This window comes from Oreochromis aureus, linkage group 6 (assembly GCF_013358895.1).
Source record: "Oreochromis aureus strain Israel breed Guangdong linkage group 6, ZZ_aureus, whole genome shotgun sequence".
NCBI classification, from domain to species: Eukaryota; Metazoa; Chordata; class Actinopteri; order Cichliformes; family Cichlidae; genus Oreochromis; species Oreochromis aureus.
In genome coordinates, this window is record NC_052947.1 from 37,664,505 (window position 1) to 37,692,374 (window position 27,870).

General features: G+C 41.1%; 2 protein-coding genes across 3 annotated transcripts; both read left to right on the forward strand.

Annotated features, from left to right (window-relative positions):
• Positions 1-271: 271 nt before the first annotated feature.
• LOC116331495 (multidrug and toxin extrusion protein 1-like) lies at positions 272-12,116 on the forward strand. Of its 2 annotated transcripts, none has more exons than XM_039613165.1 (16): positions 272-425; positions 2,410-2,511; positions 2,600-2,668; positions 2,891-3,039; positions 4,571-4,613; positions 5,247-5,291; positions 5,392-5,489; positions 5,707-5,804; positions 6,524-6,705; positions 7,460-7,568; positions 8,141-8,216; positions 8,558-8,627; positions 8,716-8,848; positions 9,722-9,816; positions 9,894-9,957; positions 10,031-12,116. In XM_039613165.1, exons 2-16 carry the CDS (start codon positions 2,425-2,427, stop codon positions 10,273-10,275), a joined length of 1,563 nt encoding a protein of 520 aa, XP_039469099.1. In that variant the 5' UTR covers positions 272-425; positions 2,410-2,424; the 3' UTR covers positions 10,276-12,116. The 2 variants fall into 2 exon arrangements, with proteins under 2 accessions (XP_039469099.1, XP_039469098.1); XM_039613164.1 differs by lacking the exon at positions 272-425 and adding an exon at positions 1,776-1,996.
• Positions 12,117-13,293: 1,177 nt separating this feature from the next.
• On the forward strand, positions 13,294-27,498 carry LOC116331494 (multidrug and toxin extrusion protein 1-like). Its single transcript, XM_039613172.1, has 16 exons — positions 13,294-13,519; positions 14,032-14,133; positions 14,222-14,290; positions 14,513-14,661; positions 16,358-16,400; positions 17,222-17,266; positions 17,375-17,472; positions 22,295-22,392; positions 22,811-22,992; positions 23,076-23,184; positions 24,750-24,825; positions 25,133-25,202; positions 25,296-25,428; positions 26,386-26,480; positions 26,561-26,624; positions 26,698-27,498. Exons 1-16 carry the CDS (start codon positions 13,337-13,339, stop codon positions 26,940-26,942), a joined length of 1,761 nt encoding a protein of 586 aa, XP_039469106.1. The 5' UTR covers positions 13,294-13,336; the 3' UTR covers positions 26,943-27,498.
• Positions 27,499-27,870: the final 372 nt, after the last annotated feature.

Sequence of the window (27,870 nt, forward strand, 5' to 3'; positions counted from 1 at the left end):
GTTAGATCACAGAAACTGTGGCATTGTTCCTCCTGGTGACTGTTCAACAACTCTGGCGTCTCTGAAACAAGCAATAGGCTCATTTTGGGGCAGCGAGCAAGAATCAGCCTACATCCTGTTATACAGGACACATATTAGAAGATAACACGGTCACATCCTGAGCCAGGGTACGGAAGAAGAGACAGAGTTTGAATGCACAGTTTTTACTGTAAGTGTTTTGTTTTCATTCACAAAAGGGGAGAAATCCAGGAGAAAGAACCGGGAGCAGAAAACCTTGAATAGTGTGATTTATACTCTGTATCACTCTGCATCTGATGAAGCTGCACGAGAGACATGATCAAGAAAACCAGTGAAGTAACAGAGATGAAGAATACTTCATCATGGTCAGGAGTGGACCGAGGTCCCCCCTTTGTCCCCAGTGAAAGGTGGGTCCTCTTTCCCTTGATGATCCAACAATCACAAACTTCTGCTTATTCTCGGCACCTCTTAAGTGTGACTGTGTGTATTTATATGTAATGAAGCAGCTCCTCTGCAAACAGGGAGAATTTTAATGAAACAGACCTCAAAAAGTCTGATTGCTTAGGTGAACTATGTAAACAGCTGCTACATAAAACCAATGTAGAAGTAACTGAACTGTCCTCAGTCTCATCTCAGAGACAAGCAGGGATTTCATCATTTCTCAAAAAAGAAAATAGATCCTGTTGTCCAGCAGCTTCAGCTCCGACTTTGCCACCTGTGGAAATGACTGATGTCCCACTCAGCCCCTTCAGTCGTTTTCAGCTGTTTACTCATTTCTCATCTTCAGTTCAAGGCCAGGATGACATTGTTTCTTTTCTCTGCATGATCACAGTTAAAAAGTAACCTCTTTGTGATACCGCCAGCAGACTGTTACATATTCAGGGGCAGATTTCCATTTTTGAGTCATTTGACACCTGTTACATAACAGTCTTCCAACGTTTATTGGAAATATTGTTTAAACCTGCACGTTTTTGTCAGTATTCAGCACCTTCAGTACAAATAGTTTTTATTCTCTGTTGTCATCTTTTGGGCTGCATGGTGGCACGGTGGTTAGCACTGTTTTCCTCACAGCAAGAAGGTCCTGAGTTTGGCTCCACCCTCTGGCCACAGGTTTTCTATGTGGAGTTCACATGTTCTCCCCATGTTGGCGCGCATTCTCCTCAGTTTCCTCCCGCAGTCCAAAGACATGCTGTTAGCCGGGTTAGCTCAATTGATGATTAAGCAGTGAATGGTTGCCTGTCTGTGTGTTAGCCCTACATCAGATTTCTCAATCTGTCCAGGGTGTACCCTGCCTCTCGCCATATGGTATCTGAGCTTTATCAAGTTTCCATTACATATCTCCTATAGCACTTCTTCCTGCCCAAAGGCCAATATTAATCCCAAATTTCTTATTGTGATTTTTCCATCTTCACCTGACTTCTGCTTCAATCAATGACTTTCATCAGGTTGCATACCAGATCAATTAAAAACAGCCTGTTAAAAAAAAAAATCCCTAAATTTCACTGTGTTAAAGAATTACAGGTCATTGATTTGTAAAATTCTCAAGGAAGCTGTGGCTCATCAGCTACTTGTAATAATGATTATTTTTAAGTAACATGAATAATCCTGACAGCAGAAATCACCCTTAAACAGAGACATGAGTTGGTTGGCTTTAGAGGACACTCCTCACCTTACAGCACGTGTCTGGCCCCTCCTCAGGCTCCTGAGCTGGTTAACAAACCATCAATGTTTTCTTCAGGCTGAGTGACAGAAAGCAGCCCGGCTGTTTGCACAGAACACCTGGATTTGTTCAATTATGGACACTTCTGTGAAAAGGGCGGGAAAATGCACAGAGGAAGCGAAAGACGACTTAAAGGAAGCTGCAGCGGCTTCTTGCGCTCAGAGCTCCCGTTGCTGTTGCCAGAAATGTGTCCCTGGATTCGTTCCAACAAATTACCGCAATGAGCTGGTGCAACTTTTCAAACTAGCGGGACCAGTGGTAAGACTGTGTGAACACAACAGCTGAATAGCAATATTTAGCTGTAGTGGTGTTTTTATTCGGACATTATTTGAAGTCACTCATTGGGCATCCCTGTTTGTTGCTCTCTGTCTGATGTTACTGACAGGAAGAGCTGATTTACTACAGACTGTTGCTCTTACCTGTTTAATTGCTTAGACAGGTTTGGCATCATGTTTATTCGACATTAGATGCATTAATTGTGTTTTTATGGGTTATTTGGATTACATATCAAATTAGTACATATTTCATTCAAATCCCAGCAACATATAGTTCTTGTAGTAGATACATTGGCTTTACATACATATTATAATTTTGTTTATTTTAAACAGCTTTAATTCTGTATGTATTTCTAAATACAACACAGAGTCAGTATCTCCTCTTCTGTGCTTCAGGTCATTTCCCAGTTGATGATTTTCATGATCGGTTTTGTCAGCACGGTGTTCTGTGGTCACCTGGGGAAAACTGAACTTGCAGCTGTAGCATTATCAATTGCGGTGAGCAGACATTTCAGTGCCTTTGTTGTTAAAATGTAAATATGCATCATTTTTACCCCAGTTTATGCATGTTGTGTTTTGTTGGCAGGTAGTTAACGTCACTGGTATTTGCATTGGCACCGGTTTGTCGTTAACTTGTGATACCCTCATATCTCAGGTAGGGTCCTCACCGGAGCTTTCACTGTATTTGCGTAACCAAGACAAACACAAGCAGCACAGCTGGGTTCCCAGGTTCTCCTGGAATCCCCTTTTAAACATCTCAACACTGAGCTTTTGTGTGGAGTTATTTTTCTTTGATCAGTCATACCCTCGTTCTTTGGTGGGATTCTGTGTTTTCCAACTTTTCTCACCCGAGCGTCTGTCTACCTGTTTCACGCAGACGTATGGGAGCGGTAACTTGAAGCGTGTGGGTGTGATTCTCCAGAGGGGAGTTCTGATTCTGCTGCTGGCCTGTTTCCCTTGTTGGGCCATCCTCATCAACACTGAACCTCTCCTACTTGCTGTCAAACAGAGTCCAGAGGTCGCCAGGTGAGCCGTTATTAACCAGCAAAAATAGACGCGTGGATGTTGTGACATTGCTGAGCATGTGTCTGTCTCACCCTTAAAGAAACTCAAGTTATGCAAAATGCCAAGCACTGTTAGTTTGTGCAAAACAATGCAGATTTCAGTAATACTTTCTTTAGCCTTTGTGAAGCCTTTATTAATAAGAAATATGTGCTTGTTCTTACTGTTCAGCCCACACTGACTGTTTTTCCCCTTATCGTAACAGGAATAAATGAATTATATAATATGAGGGCATGAATCATTAATTTAGGGGAGCAAATCATTAACTTTTCACACAGATTATGAAACCGTGTAACCTGCTGTGTTCTAAAAACAAGCAACTATTCAGTAAAAGAAGGAACAACCCAGGAAAACACTAATTAACACATTAGCTGTTAAGTCACTCAGAGTGCATTCAACTTTCTATGAGCATGTGTTTAAGGTTCATCATTTCTGACCTGTGAGAAATAATTTGTTTGGAAAGAAAACAACTGGATTTCTTTAAGTTTCGTAAAGTTGTTTCACATCTCATCCAAGAAGCTTCTTCAGGTCTAAAATCAGTTGGTGGAAAATCTCAGGTACTTAAACCCTAGTTGGGGATGTTGCGTAACAGGGTTGTTGACCCACAAACCTGCTACATAAAGAACTTCACTGTCATCCTTCATGTAGCAATCAAATGACCCCTATTAGCAAGCACTTTGGCGACAGTGGGAAGGAAAAACTCCCTTTTAACAGGAAGAAACCTCCAGCAGAACCAGGCTCAGGGAGGGGCGGGGCCATCTGCTGCGACCGGTTGGGGTGAGAGAGGGAAGACAGGATACTGTGGAAAAGAGTATTGCGGAACAGCACTGATCATGTGATGAGCCACATGATCAATACTGGGTCAAGACCCTTTTAAACGACAACCATGACTAGGGTTTAAGTACCTGTGACTCTCCACCATGGAGAGTCACATGGTTTTAGAACTGAAAAAGCTTGTTGTGAAAGGTGAAACATCTTACGAAACCTAAAGGAATCCAGTCGCTTCCTTTTCAAGCTCTTTAGACTACCATGACCTGGATGACTGAGAACCTACATAGATTTGTGTACAGGTTTAAACCTCAACACTACTCAGACTACATGCTATGTTAGTCAGATTGTTAATGTGTCTCAGCTTTTGGTTGCCAAAAATTCAGTAAAAATGATTATCATCCTGAAATCTGACATGGATTTTGAAATTTTCTTAATTATCTGGCATTAGTTGGACCTGATAAGTACAAAAATCTTAATCATGTAACAGAATGTAAGTCCCCTGATGAGGATGCAGGAGGTTAAATAAAGATTAAACTTAATGAGAAACAACCTCATATATAAATTTTGTGTGCAGCCACATGTTACCATCAACAGTGTCGCAGGCAAAAAGAAAAAGAAAAACAAACAAAAACAGACAAAAACAACAAGCAACAAAGAAACAAATGAAAACAAAAAAAAAAAACAGTGTCACAGGCTTACTTTGTCTTTTCATTTCCACATGAAGCCTCTCCCAGCTCTATGTGAAGATCTTCATGCCTGCTCTGCCGGTGAGTTTGATAGGATTTGATGCAGATTTGGAAGGTGTTGAATATTTAAACAAAAGGCAAGTTGATATCCAGAACGGAGGGTCTTAACCACAGAGGCAGTGCTATGTATTTAAGGTCCAGGGAGCATCAGTCACACCTGTGCACATGGGCATGCACATGTTTGGCTTGATATTTGACAAATCTTGCAGTTAGGGCAGGATCAGGTGACTTTGAATTCACTCTTAGTTATGCTGACTTAGGCTGCTGGGGGCTTCCTATTATGCTCTGAGTGTTTCTCCTTCTCTGACACTTTTTACTCACCATGTAATAAGATACAATTATGATTATTATTATTAATCTCTGGCACTCTTCCACAGCATGTCTTTTTCCTCTTCTCCCTCCCCTCCCCCCTCCCCAAACACCACCCTTGCAGCAATGAGTCTAGTTCCACCGGGTGTTTCTTTCTTTTAAAAGGGCCGTCCACCGGTTGTAATAATGTTTATTTATTTGATTTATTACTAATTATCTGATATGTTCATTGTTTTCATTGAAAAGTGTTAGCGTGCTGATTAACCTAAGATCCGATCATGTGCCCAAATTTGTTCTTCACTTCTGTCAACGAGTCTCTTATATTTGAATGTTTGCTTTCTTCAGGCTTCTTTCATGTACCAGCTGCAGGGGAGGTATCTTCAAAATCAGGTGCTTAAACATGCATATGGCCCAACATTACCTTAGTAGTTGGTTGTGCATTTCAAACATTAACATGAATATTATTTGTATTTTGTGCTTTGGTGTACAGGGAATTATATGGCCTCAAGTTATAACTGGAGCAATCGGAAATGTCTTTAATGCAATAATCAACTACGTCCTCATCCATCAGCTGGATTTGGGTGTTGCGTAAGTTTTCCTTCATCACTCCTGTGACATCATTGGATGAATGTAACTCTCAATTCAGTCAGCAAAAACATTATGTGTTTTAAATTAAATGAGTAAAAAATCCTGTACAGTGCTTATGCTCTACTTTTAGTTTTGATAGATGTGCTGATAGCACTTAAGTGACAGTTTAAATGTGTGGCTTTAAATATTTGTTTTTTCTGATGTTTTTGGTTTTAAGTGGATCATCAGCAGCCAATGCGATCTCCCAGTATTTGCTGGCATCAGTCTTATTCATTTACATATGCCTGAGGGGTCTTCATAAGGCCACATGGGGAGGTCAGTGGTATCAGTTCTACAGGGAACTTAAACTGTCTGAAATATTTTTATCTTAATGTGTCATTTGCCTTATTTCCAATTCTGTCCAGTAATTTCATTAAGTTGCATCATTGAACTTTGTGGCTTTTCATACCTGAAGTTGTCCATTATAAAAACTCCAGAGCTTAATGTTTGATAAAATTAGTTATACTCTATAACTGTGTAATGCAGTGTGGAGGAGCAGTCGCAGTGGTGATACAGCATTTCTGAAGCTCTGGGGAAACACTGTCCATCTAACAAACTTTAAGCCCTATTGCAATATTTAAAACATTTGGTATTTGAATAATTTTTAATATGAAGTTGAAGCTATCCCTCTTTAGTAATTTGAAATGACCATTTAAGTCAGCAGTCCCCATCCTTTTTTGCGCCACGCACCGGTTTATGTCTGACAATATTTTCACAGACGGCCTTTAAGGTGTCGCGGATAAATACAACAAAATAAAACCAGTACTGGTACCAAAAAAAGATGATTTGTTCATAACAGACAGGAAAAGACCCAGGGAAACAAAGTTAACGATAAAAAATATTTTTTTTAAATAATGCTAAAAAACAATAAAAACCCTGAAAACCATAAATTTCACACCCAAGCCTCAACTCTCGCAGCTCGGCACCAAACCTGGGGGTTGGGGACCACTGATTTCAGCCAACTGACTGACATATAGAGTCACTCTGACCCACAGGTTGGTCCCTCGATTGTCTCCAGGAGTGGGGACCCTTTGTCCAGCTGGCTGTCCCCAGCATGCTCATGCTCTGTCTGGAGTGGTGGATGTTTCAGGTGGGAGGGTTCCTGGCCGGTGTGATCAGTGAGGCCGAGTTGGGAGCTCAGTCAGTAACCTATCAGCTGGCCTCTTTAGCTTATATGGCAAGTCCACTGAACATTTTGAGACTTTTCTCCCCCCAAAGGGAGGAAATATGTAACTGCTTCCATTTGTTTATTTATCTGTTTGTCTGTCTGTTTGTTAGTGTCCACAGTTTCCAAGATATCATTTTCAAATTCTCGGTGGTGATAGATTCCAATAATATCTTGAGCTGATTTAATTTTGGTGAAGTTCTGGGTCACACAAATGCAAAAATCAGTAAAAACTTTATATAACTCTTAATTTTTTATGGATTGTCTTCAAACTTCACAACAATAAGCTAGGCCTTGGGGGACATGAATACTTAGATTGGGTAAGCATTTGACCTTGAGCTTCAGTGTTAGCACCCTAGGTCAAAGTTGATTATTTAAGTTAATTTATTATATGAAAGGTCATGGAGAGGTTTGTACAACACATGAAATAATAAAGTTTTGCACTGCATGAATATTTCTTAAAATCTCCCATTTTTATAGCTTATAGAAGATAAAATAATTCAGCCAATTCTGCTTCTGACACAAATTCTGACATGAAAAGATTAACGCACTACACTAGATTTTCTTATTACCATTGCTGACGTTGGCATAAAACATCAAAGCTTTAGTATAGAAAGACCTATACTATAGGTCTTTCCCTTTGGGAGGGAACTGCCCTCTCTGACTGCTCATTTGCTCATGTGTTGTTTTGGCAGTGCCTCTAATACACTTTTTGAATTTTAATATTTGAAAATATATATGTATACATATATTTATTTCCTCATAGTTTCCACTGGGGTTTGCTAGTGCTGCCAGCGTACGGGTTGGGAATGCACTTGGTGCAGGAAACATCGAGCAGGCCAAGCTGTCGTGCAAAGTCCCCATCATCTGTGCATGTAAGAAGTGACACACAAAGTACAAATACCTGTTTTACATACAATAGAAAGCGGTAAAAATACCTCTAACTGAGCAGTACCAGCTCTAGTTTCATTTCATACTGAATCTCAAGAATGTTCAGTTTTAAATAATATATTGCTAAATATCCAAAAAATAAGCATGGATAAGAATACATATTATGTGATATAAGTGAATTGTCCAGGCAGCCAGTCATTTCCAGCCTATCCCAGCTGTCATTGGACAAGAGACAGGATACACCCTGAACAAGTCACCAGGTCCATCACAGGGTAAGGATGTTTTACAAGCAACAGCATCACCATGCCTCCCTGCATGAGTCGTACCTGGGTACTGCAGCTTATTTCCAGTCCAAAGACTTGGATGATGACTCTAAACTGGCTGTAAAAATACAATCTGTTGTCTGTCTCTCTGCATTAGCCCGGTGATGGACCTGGTGACTTGTTCATGAACACAGAGTCTTCTTGCTTTTTATATTTAAATACTTTTAAAATTAATTGATTATGTTATTCAGTTAAGTTATTAATTTTTTTCTGGTTTGTTTTTCTCATTGCAGTCACAATAGCATGCTTTGTCAGTACTATTCTTGGCATCTCTAAAAATGTCATTGGATACATTTTCACCTCAGACCTGTAAGTATAATCTTTGACCTTTAACCTTTACGTTGCTGACTCACAGACACTTACTGGTGCCAAATTAACAAAACTGTTCAGATAGTTATTCATCCCTTTGTCACAGTGTCTGCTTTAAACAATATGATGCTCAGCTGATCCCATTTCATTAACTGAAACAAGCCTAGTTTGCATGGTTGATTGCATAAAGATGAAAACAATAATCAAATAATTTCATCTTACAATTGTTTCAATGTCTTGGAGGTCTTGAAGGTCTTGCTATCATTAAGTATGAGAATGTGTTCAAGGTGTTTCACAATATTTGTGAATATGCAGACAGCTGAACCTGCACGTATTTTTAGAGATATTTTGCAGAGGGCTTCTGACGTCATTGTGATATTTAGTTTCTTGCATCTTGCTGATGCCATTGGGGTAAGAAATGATTTTACATCAGTAATCAACATTTCAATATTAATGAATGTAAAAGGTTATTCAAAGAAATCTGTGTTTGTGTTTACAGGCTGTGGCCGGAGGAGTTCTCAGAGGTGTAGGAAAGCAGCTGGTTGGTGCTCTGTGTAACCTGGTCGGGTACTACTTTATTGGCTTACCCACTGGTGCGTCGCTGATGTTTGCAGCCAAAATGGGGATTGTAGGTGAGGACTGTAGGAATGAAGGCATTCCAAGTTCTTTTCCTTTTCCTTTTCCTTCACAGCACTGAATTAATGTGACAAAATCAAGATAAGAGATGATATGGCATACTTTATTTATCCCCAATTTTTGAAATTCTTTTGTTACAGCAGTTATAAAAAATTTTTTTAAAAAACAATGGAAAATGAGGTGATTAACAGTGTCATTACTGTTAGTTAACAAGACAACTAACTAAGATAACAGATAGCAGCTAAAAACAACCCTTGTCTGATAAAAAGTTATCGCTGGGGTGATGCAAGTCCTGCCTATGCAGACAGTAGCTTCTCCCACCCCAGCAAATATAGTCATGGGAATAAGAAAGTACTTTTTCATTTTTAAAGTTTTATGTATCAGGACATAATAGTAATAATAATAATAATAATAATAGTAGTAGTAATGTGGTCCTTAGCAGGTCCTAAAAATCCATAAATACAACCTCAGATGAACAATAACATATGGCATGTTACACTGTGTTATTATTTATTTAACCAAATTTAGCCAAATGCAGAAGCTGTGTATGAAAATCTTAATTTCTGTGTACAGCCTTACTGCATGTATAAAAATTAAGCATTCAGGAGCTGCTAATCAAATGCATTTTAATAACTGATCATCGGCAGGCGTGAACAGCTCTATAAAGGTAGAAGCTTCTACTTCTAGACAGGCCATTTCAAAACAATTTAAAGTCCATCGTGTTACAGTGAGATTAGAAAATATTCAAGACACCTGCTAAGCTTCCCAAAGAGGGCAAATGTGTGCTGCAGTCAGAAATGAAATGTACCCCCGCCCTGACAAGCAGGCAACCCATTAAAACTCTTCTTCTTCTGTTTTTTCTGCTGTAGGATTTTGGACAGGCCTTACGGTTTGCGTGTTAGTGCAGTCGATCTTTTTCATCACATTTTTGTGCAGACTTGATTGGAAGAAGGCTGCTGAAGAGGTGCGCACCTGCATCTATTGACAGTTTATCACTCTTTCATTCATCAAAGCATGACATTAACTGTTGTGTCTGATCAGGCCAAAGTGCGAGCAGGAGTCCGCGTCAAAGAAGAAAAAGACACGATCAAGATGGAAAATAGAGGTGAGTGGGCAAACTGGCTGAAACATTCCCGTTATTACAGTGTCTTATTCATGCTTCTCTTTCCAAACCCTAGAATCTAATCACATCCAGACCCCAATCAGTACTATTGCATCCAGTGGTGAGAGCGCCGGGGTGGACCACATATACATGGAGATGCAAATACCAGAAGAGAGTAAAACCACCAACACCACTACAGTGGGAGATGTTCTGTCAGTGTCACAGCTGGTGTTACGGCGCGGCCTGATGATACTCATCATGATCCTCATCCTCGCTGCTGGAATCATTACCAGCACCGTCCTCACTCCGCTGCTCAAATGATGCAACGTGGACAGTCGGACAAAAAGCATAAAGTTTATCTAAGTCATAAAAATGCACCTTCTTTTGTGGGAGGGTTACCTACACTGTTGATTCAACAGAGGAACAGCTGTGTGCAGTTTGTGCCCCGTCTTACACTGTCCGGCCACAGAGATGAATTCAATAAGATGAAAAGGGCGGAATATGTAGTAAACCAAGGACAGCGTTACTAAGGCCTTTAATGAAAATGTGTGTAAAATGAGGACACTGTTTGATAATGATGATCAGTTTGATGACAGTTGATCTTTGTGACACATAGAACATAATGTACATTTTATCAACAGTCCTGTATAAAGACAGTGAAAACAAGGAGACACAAAACAGAAGTATGAGAAAGCAGATCTCTTCAGGCACACTCTGTTCACTGGGACTAGACCTGATCTTGAAGCCACAAAGAAAGCACTGTGCATCTTTATACATTAAATAGCTTTTTTCTGCTGACCTTTTTCCAGTGTTGGTGCAGGACAGTGAGATCCAGGCCACATTTCAGTTTGAATATAACATAAAAAAAACTTATGGTAATGTGCAAAGAAATCAAGGCCAGAATCCACAGGCTGCATTTGTGACTCATTGGTGGTTATTGTAGGGTGGAACTGGTTCCAGATTAGGCACTTGGTCTGTTTTGGTGAAAGGAAGGTGATATGTAAGATGCCATATTTCAGCCGCTCAGGTTGGGTTATTGAAGGCTTTACAGATTTGTTGATGGTAACATTCTTTACAGTCTGTATTTTCAGAATAAAAATATGACTGTGGTATCACATGATGCCACAACTCAGCGGCTCAGGTTGGTTTAATGTTTTTCAAATGGATAGCTTCGGTGCAGCTACTAAAAATCTCAGATGAGTTCGAATTTCAGTGACTTTGATCTCAAGGTCAGAGGTAACATTTTCTGAAAATCTTGTGAATGCTATAACTCAAGAACAGGCCGACGTAGGATTCTGAAATTGATAAAATCATGTATCTAGTAGGTTTTTTTTGTGAACTGTGGGGTATTTTTCTTGTAGCATTAAGCATAAAAACTGAGATTTGTCTGCCTAAAAGCTAAATCAGAAATACCAAAAGAAGATTAAGGATTTAATTTAATTTTGCCCTGTCTCTCTAATTACGTTTGACAATCATTTATGGTAAATAAGACCATATCTGCACATCTTCATACAATCACAATCAAACGGGTGTACAGGTGTTCCTAATAAACTGCTCCTCTAGTGTGTGACATTCTCACAACAAGGGGTTATTACCATGGTAACACTTACCCTCAGACTGACTCAGTTTCCCACCAATGACCTGACCCTGCTCCCTGATGCTCACCTGTTTGTTTCCACTTTTCCAGAATCTAATGTAAAGTTTTTGTTTTTATATTTTTGCGCTGTTGATTTTACTGAATTTAAATGTTCAGGTAACTCAACCCCTCTGAGGACATTGCTGTGTAAAAGTATTGTCCTGATTCATAATAATGTAACAATAAAGTGTTTGCAAAGCGTTGAAGCAATCACTTGATAATTTATAAATCACTGTCTTCTGGTCATACTGGGCAGCTTTAAGTATGAATGTGTGTATTTATGTATGATTAAACATTTACAACTTCACTGTAAAATAAATAAATGAATAAGAATCTTATTGAAGCAAACGTCAAAAAGTCGTCTCTTTGAAGTCACTCAGAGCTCACTTTAAGTCATCAGTCTCATCTCAGAGACAAGCACAGAGCTCATCACTGAGCTACCCGTGGTAATGACTTCTGTCCCACTCAGCCCCGTCTTGGTTCAGTCGTTTTCAGCTATTTACTCATTTCTGATCTTTAGTTCTAGTCCGGGATGACGGTGTTTCTTTTCTCTGTTAAAAAGTAACTGTTTTGTGATACAGCCAGCAGGGCCAGACAAATTACCTCTAATCATTTGCATTTTCAAGCCATTTGAGGTCTGTTACATAACAGTCTTCAAATATTTGTGGGAAATATTGTTTAAAGATTGATATTGTTGTCAGTATCCAGCGCTTTTATTTACATGACATTTAAAAGAAGAGCCATTTTTCAGCTTCGTTTCATTTCACTGCATCATATTTGAATATCTGCAATACTCTGTCAAGTGGAACAAACTTTTTATGAAATTTCGAGTCATTTTTTCACAGTGAAACTTAATAAAGATGTATTCTCATATCTGAGCGCTGCATATTTTGATGACCCCAGGTGATGGGTGTCTCTGTTTTGTTTTTTGTGCTGTGCTTTGTTCTGCAGGAGCTGATTGAAGAAGCTTGCTGCTTGAGGTACAGCTAAGCCCAGTGAGTTTAACTATAAAAGCTCCCTCCTTCCTGCAGCAGATCCTTCCCTTGCTCTCTGGTTCTGCTTTCCTCACTGCTATGCTTTGGACACCAGCTTCCTGGACTACACTGGCTCAGCTACAACATGTGTTTTTGATTCTTACCGACCTTGCCACATGCTCATGCACATTTTACACTACTGACTTGATGGTAGACCCATTCACCTTAATTATGTTCTGTAAATAAATCATCCTTTGCTACCTTTAGTTACTTTAGTTACAACCTCATCCAGTCTCATTCTGTTTTATTGGACCTTATGAGCCGGTTTGTTACAATATAAATATAAAAAGATGTTAAAACACCATTTAAAATGGTTACAGTTAGCTAAAGAAATTAAAACTTTGACACTACAGTTGTAAGTGAGAGTTAAAGTAGGATTTTGCAGGTGGAAGGACCCAGTGCAATCGAGGAAAGGCTCTAATCCTTCTGGAAAGTGTTACTAAAGAATATCACCAGCATCTTTTAACTGTCATTTTAATGATCAACTGTAAATGGATGCTTTATTTGTAGAAGTGTATCGAGTATTTCACAATAGCAGAAATCACACCTAAACAGAGACAAGCGTTGGTTGGCTGGAAGGTGAGGAGGACAGTATGTGTCTGGCCCCTCCTCAGACTCCTGCGCTGGTTATCAAACCATCAACATTTTCTTCTGCCTGAGTGACAGAAATCAGGGCGAACTGTTTGTGAAGAGGATCTGGATTTGTTCAATTATGGACTCTTCTGGGGAAAAAACAGGAAATTGCACAGAGGCAGCAAAAGAGGATTTAAAGGAAGCTGCAGCGGCTTCTTGTGCTCAGAGCTCCCGAGGCTGTTGCCAGAAATGTGTCCCTCGGTTTATTCCGTCAGTTTACCGCAATGAGCTTGTGCAACTTTCCAAACTGGCGGGACCAGTGGTAAGACTGTGTGTAAATTTGAAGCTCATTTGAAGTTTGTCACACTCTCTGTCTGTTGTAGCTGATTTACTACAGAAGATGCACCATGTGTCAATAAACTGAAATTTGATTTAAATGTGGGCCCTGGTTTACTGTGTCCTATTAATAAATACATTAAATGTTATTTATGAAAGTCCTGTTTCTGAATGGCCTCCAAGACTGTAGGACTGTGCTGTGTATATCTGTTTAGTATCACAATCAATTAATTTTAAATGAAGTTACTATGTTTTTTATGCATTATTTGGATTACATATCAAATTCCTACATCTTTTCTTTAAGCCCCCAAAACATACAGTTGATTATGTTTTTACTATTTTTACTCTTTTTCGTGCTGCTGTATCTATCTATCTAATTTAGATATTTGCTATATGTTTATCTTTAAGTTACTAAATGTTTTCATTACTTATTTATTTTTCCTTCAAATGTATTTCTAAATACAACACAGAGTCAGTATCTCCTCTTCTGTGCTTCAGGTCATTTCCCAGTTGATGATTTTCATGATCGGTTTTGTCAGCACGGTGTTCTGTGGTCACCTGGGGAAAACTGAACTTGCAGCTGTAGCATTATCAATTGCGGTGAGCAGACATTTCAGTGCCTTTGTTGTTAAAATGTAAATATGCATCATTTTTACCCCAGTTTATGCATGTTGTGTTTTGTTGGCAGGTAGTTAACGTCACTGGTATTTGCATTGGCACCGGTTTGTCGTTAACTTGTGATACCCTCATATCTCAGGTAGGGTCCTCACCGGAGCTTTCACTGTATTTGTGTAACCAAGACAAACACAAGCAGCACAGCTGGGTTCCCAGGTTCTCCTGGAATCCCCTTTTAAACATCTCAACACTGAGCTTTTGTGTGGAGTTATTTTTCTTTGATCAGTCATACCCTCATTCTTTGGTGGGATTCTGTGTTTTCCAACTTTTCTCACCCGAGCGTCTGTCTACCTGTTTCACGCAGACGTATGGGAGCGGTAACTTGAAGCGTGTGGGTGTGATTCTCCAGAGGGGAGTTCTGATTCTGCTGCTGGCCTGTTTCCCTTGTTGGGCCATCCTCATCAACACTGAACCTCTCCTACTTGCTGTCAAACAGAGTCCAGAGGTCGCCAGGTGAGCCGTTATTAACCAGCAAAAATAGACGCGTGGATGTTGTGACACTGCTGAGCATGTGTCTGTCTCACCCTTAAAGAAACTCAAGTTATGCAAATGCCAAGCACTGTTAGTTTGTGCAAAAAGTACAGTGGTCCCTCGGTATAACGCGGTTCACCTTTCGTGGACTCGCTGTTTCGCTGATCTTTTTGTTGAATTGCATGTTTTTTTGTTTTTGTTTATTTGTTTCTACAGCGCATTGTGTTCTGCGTCATGATTGGCTGTAGACCATTGTCAGTCCTACTCTGAGAAAACGTCCTACCCGTATTGTAATTTGACGGTGACTTGCGACTAAACCTAACCCTACCCCTAACCATAACCCTAAGCATAACCATAACCTTAAGAAGTATTGCGGATGGGTGAGAGAAAAAGAAGTTAATTCGGCGTTGGTGTTGTGCACATGCGGCACGTCTGTGCAGAAACATTGGGTAGGATGTTTTTTCAGGTAGGATGGATTCCCAGAACACCGTGTCTCCTGTACAGTACAGAATGCATTCAGCTTGTCGAATTTACATAAATCTTCAATCGCTAGCTGTGTGACTCTGAAGTTCTGTACTGTATGTTTGTAAGTTTTCTCCCCAACAAACACAACAATGTCGACGAAACGTTTTGCACCGTCAAAGGCACCTGCGGTAGCACCCGAAAGGCAGAGGAAGATGCTAACCATCACACAAAAAGTTGGACTTCTGGACATGCTAAAGGACGGTAGAAGTTACCGTATTTTTCGGACCATAAGGCACACTGGATTATAAAATGCATTAGGCAAAACAAAACAGTCAGATAATTCAAACTTTACTCAACTCATTGTTCTTGCTTCCTCTACTTCCGTACCATTGATTCATTAATGTTGAATTCTCTGGCAGCTGCTCTATTCCCATGTTCTGGACCTGAAAACAGGGTTTGGTCTTTGGTTTCATTCTATAATACTGGGCTTATTTTTCTATGAAGGTTTGAACTTTGAGAGTGTTTAAACAGGAGAGAAAAGTGTGAAAATGTTCATGCTGTCTGGGAAAAGTGTATAAAGTGCGTAGTGACGGGTTTTACAGCCTGAAAACAACATATTTTTAGAACGTAACTTGAGATAAACGAGGGATCACTGTAATGCAGTAATCGAAAAGCACATTATACCTGCAGTGGCTCATAGATTGACCACCTGTAGCAGCAGAAACCAGCTGTTAACTCAGCGGTGGAAATGCATGGAAATGTGTGCTGGTTCTTACTGCACACATTTCTGACCTGTGAGAAATAATTCAGTAGATCCTTGTACAGGTTTACAACCCAACACTACTTAAACCACGTGCTGTCTTTGTCACATTGTTACTGTGCCTCGACTTTTGGATAAAGCTGCCAAAAACTTTTAAAAAGATAATTAACATCCCGAGACCTGAGATGCATTTTCAGTTTGTCTAAACTATTTGGGATTAGTTGGATCTGATAAGTATAATAAGGAAGCATCATCATTGGTCCCACTGGGTTTATTTTACAGCATAACACATTAAAGTCACACACAGCTGTTGTTTAACACAGCATGAAACAGTAATGAGCAGAATGAAGTAAAAGAACAAGCAAAATGGTATGTAACCTTACTTTATGTGCAGTCAAATGTCATCATCATCAGTGTCACAGGCTTACTTTGTCTTTTCATTTCCACATGAAGCCTCTCCCAGCTCTATGTGAAGATCTTCATGCCTGCTCTGCCGGTGAGTTTGATAGGATTTGATGCAGATTTGGAAGGTGTTGAATATTTAAACAAAAGGCAAGTTGATATCCAGAACGGAGGGTCTTAACCACAGATCTAGTGCTATTTAAGGTCCAGAGAGCATCGCTGTAGCTCAAGTGGTAGAGAAAGTCATCTACTAATCTCAAGGTTGGTAGTTTGATCCTGAGCTGCTCCAGTCTGCATGCCAAATATCATCCAGCAAAATACTAACCCCAAGTTGCTCTCCAATGAATCCATTGGAGTGTGAATGTTAGATAAAAGCACGTAACCGCTTAAGCACGCTCGCCTAACCCTAAATGTGATGTCGTTCCTTTTGCCCCCGTATCTATGGGCGTTGGTGCTTAAGAGGTTAAGGATCGGATGGGTGAATGAGACGTGTTGTAAAAAGCACTTTGAGTTCTCTGAGAGATTAGAAAAGCACTATATAAGAATCAGTGCATTCACCATTTATCATGTTTGACTTGGTATTTGTTTCTAAGGGGATTTAAGTTTATATTGTTCAACTATACTGTCCAATCTCTAACTATGATGCCCCCCCTCTCATTTATTCTTGGTTGAATTTTGAGGCATAAACTATCAGACAAAGTGGATGAGGGTTAATAACTTGCAGTGGAGGTGTACAAATGTATAGAATCTGTAATAAATTTTATTTCTTTAATTTATTATTAATTATTTGACATATTCATTGTTTTCATTGAAAAGTGTTAGCATGCTGATTAACCTAAGTTCCAATCATGTGCTCAAATTTGTTCTTCACTTCTGTCAACGAGTCTCTTATAATTTAATGTTTGCTTTCTTCAGGCTGCTTTCATGTACCAGCTGCAGGGGAGGTATCTTCAAAATCAGGTGCAGTGCTTTTGAAGCATGCATATGGTCCAACATTACTTTAATAACTGGTTGTGCATTTAAAACATTAAAATGAATATTATGTATATTTTGTGCTTTGGTGTACAGGGAATTATATGGCCTCAAGTTATAACTGGAGCAATCGGAAATGTCTTTAATGCAATAATCAACTACGTCCTCATCCATCAGCTGGATTTGGGTGTTGCGTAAGTTTTCCTTCATCATTCCTGTGACATTGTTGGTTGAATGTAACTGTCAATTCAGTCAGCGAAAACTATATGTGTTTTTAATTCTTTATCTAACTTCATGATCCAGTGAATTTAGGTGAATTACCACAGGTTTTATGGTGTGTTGGTAATTTTGCAGACCCAAAAGACTAAAACAGCTAGAAACTGCATGAAAACAAAACACAGAGCTGAATGAGGCACACGTAGACACTAAATACAGGTGGGAAACACGGCTGACGCTAATTACAAAGACGAGAATACGTTGACCTTCAAAGTAAAACAGGAAACAGACTGGGCACAGAACTAAACCTAAGAACTAGACACAGGGGCACCAGAACAAAACCTCCATTCATCCATCCATTTTCTTCCGCTTATCCGGGGCCGGGTCGCGGGGGCAGCAGCCCAAGCAGAGAAACCCAGACCTCCCTCTCCCCAGCCACCTCCTCCAGCTTATCTGGGGGAACACCAAGGCGTTCCCAGGACAGCCGAGAGATATAATCTCTCCAGCATGTCCTGGGTCTGCCCCAGGGCCTCCTCAGCGTAGAGCAGCGGCTCTACTCTAAGCCCCTCCCAAATGGCCGAACTTCTAATCCTATCTTTAAGGGAGAGGCCAGCCACCCTTCGGAGGAAACCCATTTCCGCCGCTTGTATTCGCGATCTCGCTCTTTCGGTCACTACCCACAGCTCATGACCATAGGTGAGGGTAGGGACGTAGATCGACCGGTAAATTGAGAGCTTCGCTTTTACACTCAGCTCTCTCTTCACCACAACAGACCGGTACAGCGTCCGCATCACTGCAGCCATTGTACCAATCTGTCTGTCGATCTCCCGCTCCCTTCTCCCATCAATCGTGAACAAGACCTCGAGATAGTTAAACTCCTCCACTTGGGGCAGGGTCCCGTCCCTGACCCGGAGTGGGCACTCCACCCTTTTCCAGCTGAGGACCATGGCCTCAGATTTGGAGGTGCTGATCCTCATTCCCGCTGCTTCACACTCGGCTGCGAACCGTTCCAAGGCGAGCTGGAGCCCATCACCTGATGAAGCCAGCAGGACCACATCATCTGCGAAAAGCAGAGATGAGATCCTAAGACCACCGAAGTGAAAGCTTTCAGCCACTTGGCTACACCTAGAAATTTTGTCCATAAAAATTATGAACAGAATCGGTGACAAAGGGCAGTCCTGGCGGAGACCATCACCCACCAGGAACGAGTCCGACTTATTGCCGGCTATGCAGACCAAGCTCTTGCAACGGTCATATAAGGACTGAATGACCCGTAGCAATGGGCCAGACACCCCATACTCCCGGAGCACCCCCCACAGGACCCCCCGAGGGACACAGTTGAATGCCTTCTCCAAGTCCACAAAACACATGTAGACCGGTTGGGCAAACTCCCATGCGCCCTCGAGTATCCTCGAGAGGATAAAGAGCTGGTCCAGTGTTCCATGACCAGAACGAAAACCGCATTGTTCCTCCTGTATCCGAGGTTCGACTAACTGACGAACTCTCCACCCTATATAGACTTTCCCAGGGAGGCTGAGGAGTGTGATTCCCCTGTAGTTGGAACACACCCTCCGGTCCCCATTCTTAAAGATGATTTCCATGCAACATTGCAGAGACGTGTCAACCAAGACAGCCCTACAACATCCAGAGCCTTCAGGAACTCGGGGCGGACCTCGTCCACCCCAGGGGCTCTGCCACCAAGGAGTTGTTTAACTGCCTCAGTGACCTTGCCCCCAGAGATTGGCGGGTAATCCCCTTCGTCCCCAGGCTCTGCTTCCGCCACGGAAGACATGCCAGTGGGATTGAGGAGGTCCTCGAAGTATTCCTTCCACCGCCGAACACTTTATTATATGTTATGTGTATATGTTATGTGTAGGTCCTGTCTTGTCACATCCTGTATGTACCTAAATGTTGTGCATCTGCACTTTATTGTTGTCTCTGTCTACGCATGGGACAGTGTGAAACGTAATTTCAATTCCTTTGTATGGCAAGTACATCTGAAGAAATTGACAAATAAAACTGACTTTGACTTTGACTAATGATTTTCTTAGTCGAAGTCAGCAGCACTCCACCTGCACTATACACAGTGCAGGTAGAGCACCGCTTTCCCCTCCTGAGTCCCCTAACGGTTTGCCAGAATCTCTTCAAGGCAGTCCGAAAGTCTTTTTCCATGGCCTCTGCTAGACGTTCCCAGCACACCCTCACTGTACGTTTGGGTGCGCCAGGTCTGTCCAGCGTCCTCTCTCGCCACCTGATCCAACTCACCACCAGGTGGTGATCAGTTGACAGCTCAGACCCTCTCTTTACCCAAGTGTCCAAAATATGGCCTCAGGTCTGATGATACGATTACAAAATCGATTATCGACCTGTGGCCTAGACTGTCCTGGTGCCACGTGCACTTATGGACACTCTTATGTTCGAACATGGTGTTCGTTATGGCCAAACTGTGGTTTGCACAGAAGTCCAATAACAAAACACCACTCGGGTTCAGATCCGGGAGGCCGTTCCTCCCAATCACGCCCTTCCAGGTCTCACTGTCGTTACCCACCTGAGCGTTGAAGTCTCCCAGTAGGACAACAGAGTCACCAGGAGGAGCACCCTCCAGTGCCCCACTCAGGGACTCCAAGAAGGCTGGGTACTCTGAACTGCCGCTTGGCGCATAAGCACAGACGACAGTCAGGACCCGTTCCCTGACCCGAAGGCAAAGGGAACAAACCCTCTCGTCCACTGGGAGAAACCCCAACATACCAGCAGCAAGCCGAGGGAATACCAAGATACCCACCCCAGTCCGACGCCTCTCACCAGGGGCAATTCTTTGTCTGATCCCTGATCCGAACAACAAAACCTCAAAACTAAAATACAAAAACAGACCTCAGAACACTAGAAGTCATATACAAAGACGAAATCATAGAATAACAACAATAATACACAAAACACTAGGTCACCGATCCAGGACCGTGACATCAAGAGCTTGAGCATAGTAATATTTTTAGTGTCAAAGAACAAGTGGTTACAAGGCTCAAAAAGACAGAGAATACATAGAGAATACATGAAAGCAAGCCTGAAAACCCCAGTTGTTCAGAAATCATTAAACATACGAATGTCATGTTCAATGAATAATAATTAAACATCACTACAAGAATTAACAGAAACACCACTAAGAAGGATAAATAAAGACCACTCAGAGAAAATATAGAATGCTCACAACTAACCAATTTTAACACAACTAAACAGGACAAGAGGAAAAACAAAAAGATTAATACAATAACAAGACTGAAGCAAACAACATCTATCTAATAAGAAATCAATATCAGGGTTCAGAAGACTATAAAACCCATAAGCACAAGGAAATACAAAGCAACACTATTGAAAAAAAATATAACATAATGTAGAACATGAATATAAATCCATCCATCCATTCACTTCCGCTTATCCTTTTCAGGGTCGCGGGGGGCGCCGGAGCCTATCCCAGCTGTCATAGGGTGAGAGGCGGGGTAAACCCTGGACAGGTCGCCAGTCTGTCGCAGGGCCAACACACAGGAACAGACAACCATTCACACTCACATTCACTCGCACATTCACACCTAGTGGCAATTTGGATTATCCAATAAACCTATCCCCACAAATTGCTCATTTCTCAAAAACCCAAAAGGAATAATGAACTAACAGCAAATTCAAAACCCATCAATCCATCCATCCATCCATCCATTCATCCATCCATTCTCTTTCACTTGTCCTTTTACAGGGTTACAGGGGGCTGAAGCCTATCTTAGGGTGTTTGAATTGTCACCTGTAAATATGGAGCACTTTAGCACTTAGTTCCTCCTACGCCAGGCGGCGCATCGGGCAGCTAGTGATCTCCATCAATGTCGGTCAGCAGCGACTGCTTCAGCTTCGTCCCAGGCAATATCGACAGTTCTCAGATCATCCATGAATGTTCGACGCCATGTGGTCTTTGGTCGGCCTTGCTTTCGCTTGCCAGTGCGTGGACGTCATGTCATGGCAATCTTAGCTGGGCGATGAGGGGTAGGCGTAAAATATGGCCCGCAAAGCGGAAGCGCCTTTCTGCAACAACATCGGCTAATGGGCGGGTGCCTGCTCTTCGTAGGACCTCCTCATTTGTTATTCGGTCCCGGTAGGAAATTCTCAGGATTCGCCGCAGGCCACGTTGTTGAAGCACGTTCAGGTGTTGAATAATTGCACTTGTTGAGCGCCAGGTTTCACTAGCGTAAAGTGCAGTAGGGAAGACGATAGAGTTCAGTAGTCTGATCTTGACCCTAACATTCAGGGAGGTCGAGTTTCAAATAGGTTGGAGACGTCGCAGGACACCAACTGCCTTCCCTACTCTGGCGTCGACATCCCGATCAGAGACCCCGTCATTCGAGATGATGCTGCCAAGATATGTAAAATTCTCCATCTCTTCAGCACGTTGTTGGTTGATCATGACAGGAATGCGGGCACATGCATAGCCAACTAGGTGGCCATGGCCCTCTCACGCTGGTCTGCAGAAGCATGTGGGTCAGAGGCCACCTGGTCCCGAACTGACTTCGCCAAGCGACGTTGATCTATAAGTTCCCATGAACGGTCGGAGATCCAGCGCTCCTTGAAGCCGACCTGTCGGCGACCAATCTTCGATTCTGCTGCACCGACCACAGCCTCTTTCAGCTCATCCCAGAGTGTATCTGGGTTTTCGTTGTTATTTCCTTCCGCAGCAAGGAGCTGGAAGCGGTTTCTCAAATATGGAGCATTAATTGTTATTTTTTTTTCTTTCTTTTGATCTGTAATGTTTTTATCTTCCAGTGGATCAGCAGCAGCCAGTGCCATCTCCCAGTATTTGTTGGCATCAGTCTTATTCATTTACATGTACTGGAGAGGTCTGCATAAGGCCACATGGGCAGGTCAGTCATTTTACTTCTATGGGGATCCTGAACTTGCTGAAATGTTTTTATTTTGCTGTGTCATTCGCCTTATTTCCAATTCTGTCCAGTAATTTCACCATGTTGCATCATTCAGCTTTGTGACCTTTCATACCTGAAGTTTTCCATTATAAACACTCCAGAGTTTAATGTTTGAAAAAAATAGTCATACTCTATAACTGTGGAATACAGTGTGGGGGAGAGGTTATTCTTTAACTCTGCGGTTCCAATAAACTTCAAGACATTTCTGTAATAGTTAAAATGTGTGGGATTTAAATAATGATTAATAGTAATGTCTGATTTATGCAAGTTCCTCATTAATAATTGTTGATCCGAGGCCCATAATTAAATCATAATTTAAACCAATAGTTTGAAAGATGACATATAGACTCACCCACAGGTTGGTCCCTCGATTGTCTCCAGGAGTGGGGACCCTTTGTCCAGCTGGCTGTCCCCAGCATGCTCATGCTCTGTCTGGAGTGGTGGGTGGTTGAAGTGGGAGGATTCCTGGCCGGTGTGATCAGTGAGGCCGAGTTGGGAGCTCACTCGATATCCTACGAACTGGCTGTTATAGCATACATGGTAACTCCAGTGAACCTTTTGAGTTTTGCTTGTATGCTGACCTGGCGTTACATTTTGGAATTACACATGGATTTTTCCCATAGTTTCCACTAGGAGTCTCTGGTGCTGCCAGTGTACGGGTTGGGAATGCACTTGGTGCAGGAAACATCGAGCAGGCCAAGCTGTCAAGCAAAGTCCCCATCATCTGTGCATGTAAGAAGTGACACACTAAGTATTATTGTCTGTGTTAAATGAACAGAAAAAAGTAAAAATACTGCTAACTGAGCAGTAGCAGGATTAGTTTTATTTCATGCTGAGCTTCATGACATAAGAATATGAATAAGAATACATTTCATAAAATATAAATGAACTAAGGGCAGCACGGTGGCACGGTGGTTAGCACTGTTGCCGCACAGCAAGAAGGTCCTGAGTTCAATTCCACTTTCTGTGTGGAGTTCGCATGCTCTCCCCGTGTTTGCGTGGGTTCCCTCTGGGTACTCCGGCTTCCTCCCACCGTCCAAAGACATGCAGCTTGTGGGGATAGGTTAATCGGATAATCCAAATTGTCACTAGGTGTGAATGTGTGAGTGAATGTGAGCGCCAGTCTGTCGCAGGGCCAACACACAGCCCTGCGACCTGTCCAGGGTGTACCCCGCCTCTCGCCCTATGACAGCTGGGATAGGCTCCAGCGCCCCCCGCGACCCTGAAAAGGATAAGCGGAAGCGAATGAATGGAATGAATGAATGAATGAATAAATGAACTATTCATCCATCCAGCCATCTTCCAACAGCTTATCCAATTAATGGTAGATAAATGGTGGACCCAAGGTGCCAAGTCCATTACAGGGCCAACTCAGAGATAGACAACCATTCATATTCATGTATACAGTGACATTAGAGCCATTAACTAACCCAACATACATTTCTTTGGTCTGGGAGGAAGTTCGAGTACCTCCACAACCCATACAGGGTCCATAGCTGTTCCGTCACCACAGGGGGTAGATTTGCATGATTGATCTGGCAGTTTTATGCCGGATACCCATCCTGACACAGTCCCAAAGGGGATTTGTCTCCAGTTGAAATTGAACCAGTGACCTTTTGCTTGTAAAGCAAATGTGTAAATCACCAAATTATGGACCAGTTTCACTGGCAAATTTGTTTACCCGACCCTGGGCAAAATAGTATGTAGTTGATATGCATCAGAACACGTGTTGAATAAACTGCAATAAATTTGTGGACTATGTATACTTCATGTAATTTTGAGCCTGCATGGATTAATTAAAATTGAACCCTTTAAATCCCAGCGTATCGTATTTGATACATGCCTTTTTGTGAACATCAGCGTAACTTTTTTTCACCCCCCCCCCCAAAATGATTTAAATTGCATGAGACATTTTTAATGATGAAGTTGCAAAAATATTGCTCATATAGCGAATGTGATTCAAGTTAAAAATCATATATGCTGATTTAATTTTGATATATATTTTGTCTAAAGGTTCAACATACACTCCATTATCAAAAAAATGAAGATTTCTGGTTATTTCATGGTTCAGGTTTGAGAGTGTTAACATAAATTCAACTTGTAGTCCCATCTCTTGTTTTTGTTGTTAAACGTGAATGCTGTACAATCGTTCCACTTTGGAAAAAGAAGAATAATGAAATTACAGTACATTTTTCACCACGACTATATATAAACTGTAAAGTTGGACACCTTTGTGTTCCTTGTTTTTCTGTGTTTTTCCTGTGATTTTAATATTTAAATGGTTTTTCTCATTGCAGTCATAATTGCATGCTTTGTTAGTATTATTTTTGGCGTCTCAAAGGATGTCATCGGATACATTTTCACATCAGAGCCGTAAGTATCTTTGACCTTTAACCTTGATTCCAGGAAGAGTTCCTCTCTTATTTATTGCATCTTTAATTGCATGTATTATTCAAGATAATCATTTACCCCTCTGTCCCAGAAACATGTCTCCCTTGTTATCCCATTTCAGTTAACTAAAACAAGCCTATGTGAATGCTATAATCAAATAATTTCATTGTACATGTGTCCCATTGTATTAAAGGTCTTGTTTTCATAAAGTTTCATATGTTCGTGATGTTTGACGATATTTGTGAATGTACAGACAGATGTACTCAAGCTGAACCTGCACATTTTTTAGCGATATTTTGCAGAGGGTTTCTGATGTCATGTTGATATTTAGTTTCTTGCATCTGGCCGATGCAATTGCGGTAAGAAATGATTTTACAGCAGTGATCGACATTTCAGGCTGATATTGTCAAATATAAAATGTGATTAAGAGAAATCTGTGTTTGTGTTTACAGGGCGTGGCTGGAGGAGTTGTCAGAGGAGTCGGAAAACAGTCGGTTGGTGCTCTGTGTAACCTGGTCGGGTACTACTTTATTGGCTTACCCACTGGTGTGTCTCTGATGTTTGCAGCCAAAATGGGGGTTGTAGGTGAGGACTGAGTGAGGGTGTCATTCCAAGTTCCTTTGTTTTCCTTCACAGCAGTGGATTGATGTGACATATTCAAGATAAGAGAAAGTAAGATATGCCATACTTTATTCATCCATAATTTTATATAATAACAATTAATCTTATTATATTCATTAAATAAAACCAGACATTTTAGTAGTTTTCTAGTCGAGTATGTTATAATAATGCCAGGGAGGAAAGACATCAGCAATGACTTTGGGGAAGCATTTGCTGCTGTCCATCAAGGTTTGACAGAAGAAAGTCTCTTCTGTCCAAAGTGAACATAGCAGCATGGATTAGGTTTGCAATATTGCATCTGATAGATCAGTGTTCTTTGGACAGACAAGAATAAAGTGGCGATGTTGGGCCATGCTAACTTCAATGCACACCATAATCACGATCCCAAGCAAAGCACCTTGCTTCTGCGTTTTTGGCTTAGTTTTTGCTAAAGATTTATCATAATACATCATATGCTCCTATTCATCTAAAGTTTTATTTAAATAATGTTAGAACCTGGTGAGGATCAGGCGATACTGGTTGTTAACAGTTGTAACTTAACATATTAATAGACTGAACATAAACTTAACAGAAACCAGACCCTAAAATGACCCCAACTGGGCATTTCGTGGGTCCAAATAAATGAAACAGGTGCAGCCTGAAGACGATGTGAGGAACAGAAAAATAAAAAATGTATGTGCATCCTAAAAGTAGAATGACTTTCACTAGGATGTCTTAGACTTGTGTGAATTTAGAAGTGACACATGCACACACGACAGAAGGTTCAAGCCTGTTTATTCCAGCTGAATAACCACTGTATGTTGTGTCTTTCAGGTTACAGGTGGATTGTGACAAATGCGTGCTGCAGTCAGAAATTAGCTGTACTTCCTGCTTGTCAGGAAAACCATTACAACTCCTCTTCTTCTGTTTTTTCTGCTGTAGGATTTTGGACAGGCCTTACAGTTTGCGTGTTAGTGCAGTCGATCTTTTTCATCACATTTTTGTGCAGACTCGATTGGAAGAAGGCTGCTGAAGAGGTGCGCACCTGCATCTATTGACAGTTTATCACACTTTAATTCATCAAAGCATCAAAGCGTTAACTGTTGTGTCTGATCAGGCTGAAGTGCGAGCAGGAGTCCGCGTCAAAGAAGAAAAAGACACGATCAAGATGGAAAATAGAGGTGAGTGGGCAAACTGGCTGAAACATTCCCGTTATTACAGTGTCTTATTAATACTTCTCTTTCTAAACCCTAGAATCTAATCACATCCAGACCTCAATCAGTACTATTGCATCCAGTGGTGAGAGCGCCGGGGTGGACCACGTATACATGGAGGTGCAAATACCAGAAGAGAGTAAAACCACCAACACCACTACAGTGGGAGATGTTCTGTCAGTGTCACAGCTGGTGTTACGGCGCGGCCTGACGATACTCATCATGATCCTCATCCTCGCTGCTGGAATCATTACCAACACCCTCCTCACCCAGCTGCTCAAATGATGTAATGGGTTAAATGTATTGCTGTGTATATATATATATATATACGCTTAGTATATTTAGTATTTAGTGTGCACACAAAAAATACCACTTTTTCTTTTATTTGCCTTAATCAACATATCACAAAAAGATATCAGAAATACCAAAAGAAAATTAAAGAAGTGAATTTAGCTATCTGTCTAATTATGTTTCTTTTCATCTCTCCTGTAACAAATGATTGTTTGTGATTGTCAGGTTTGGTGTGAATATTAAATGAAGACCTGTATGTGCAGTATGTGCACGGATAATTAATTATAATGGCATAAAAAGTATTATTTTTGCATAGGTGTAGTTTAATAACTGTAACGCAATGTATAAACACATCTATATTCATATAACAAACTGTGTATTAAATAGCATATTTATTTATAGCATATTTGAATATTTTATAATTGTATCTCTGATTTCATATAAAGTTTTTTAGTGTTTATTAACATTTGTTATTTATATGTTTTAAATAAAGATTCGATTCACATTCAGATACATATCAGCCTATGCAATAAATGACATCTTCTCAGACAATTTCATCAAACAACCAGTACTGTTAATTATCAATATCCATTATAGCAAATCTATCACAGTTCAACTCTGAAGTCAGATTTTTTAACCCATGTAATCTTGGTGGCTGTTTATGTGCCTCCCTCTGCTAACCCCACATGTGACATTATCCACTCTGCCATAGCCCAGTTACAGACTCACAATCCGAGTGCCTTCAGAAAGCTGGGGTGGAAACTCTAGCAGAACAGCATGAGAGAGGTTTGAAGTGGCATGAAGACAATCACTGGATTCAGGCCATCCACCGCAGGGGAGCTGGGGTGAGGACAGAGCGAATGGGTTGAATGTGTTTTTCAACAGATTGCTCACCCTGATGAGTCTGAGTCTGCAGAAGCTC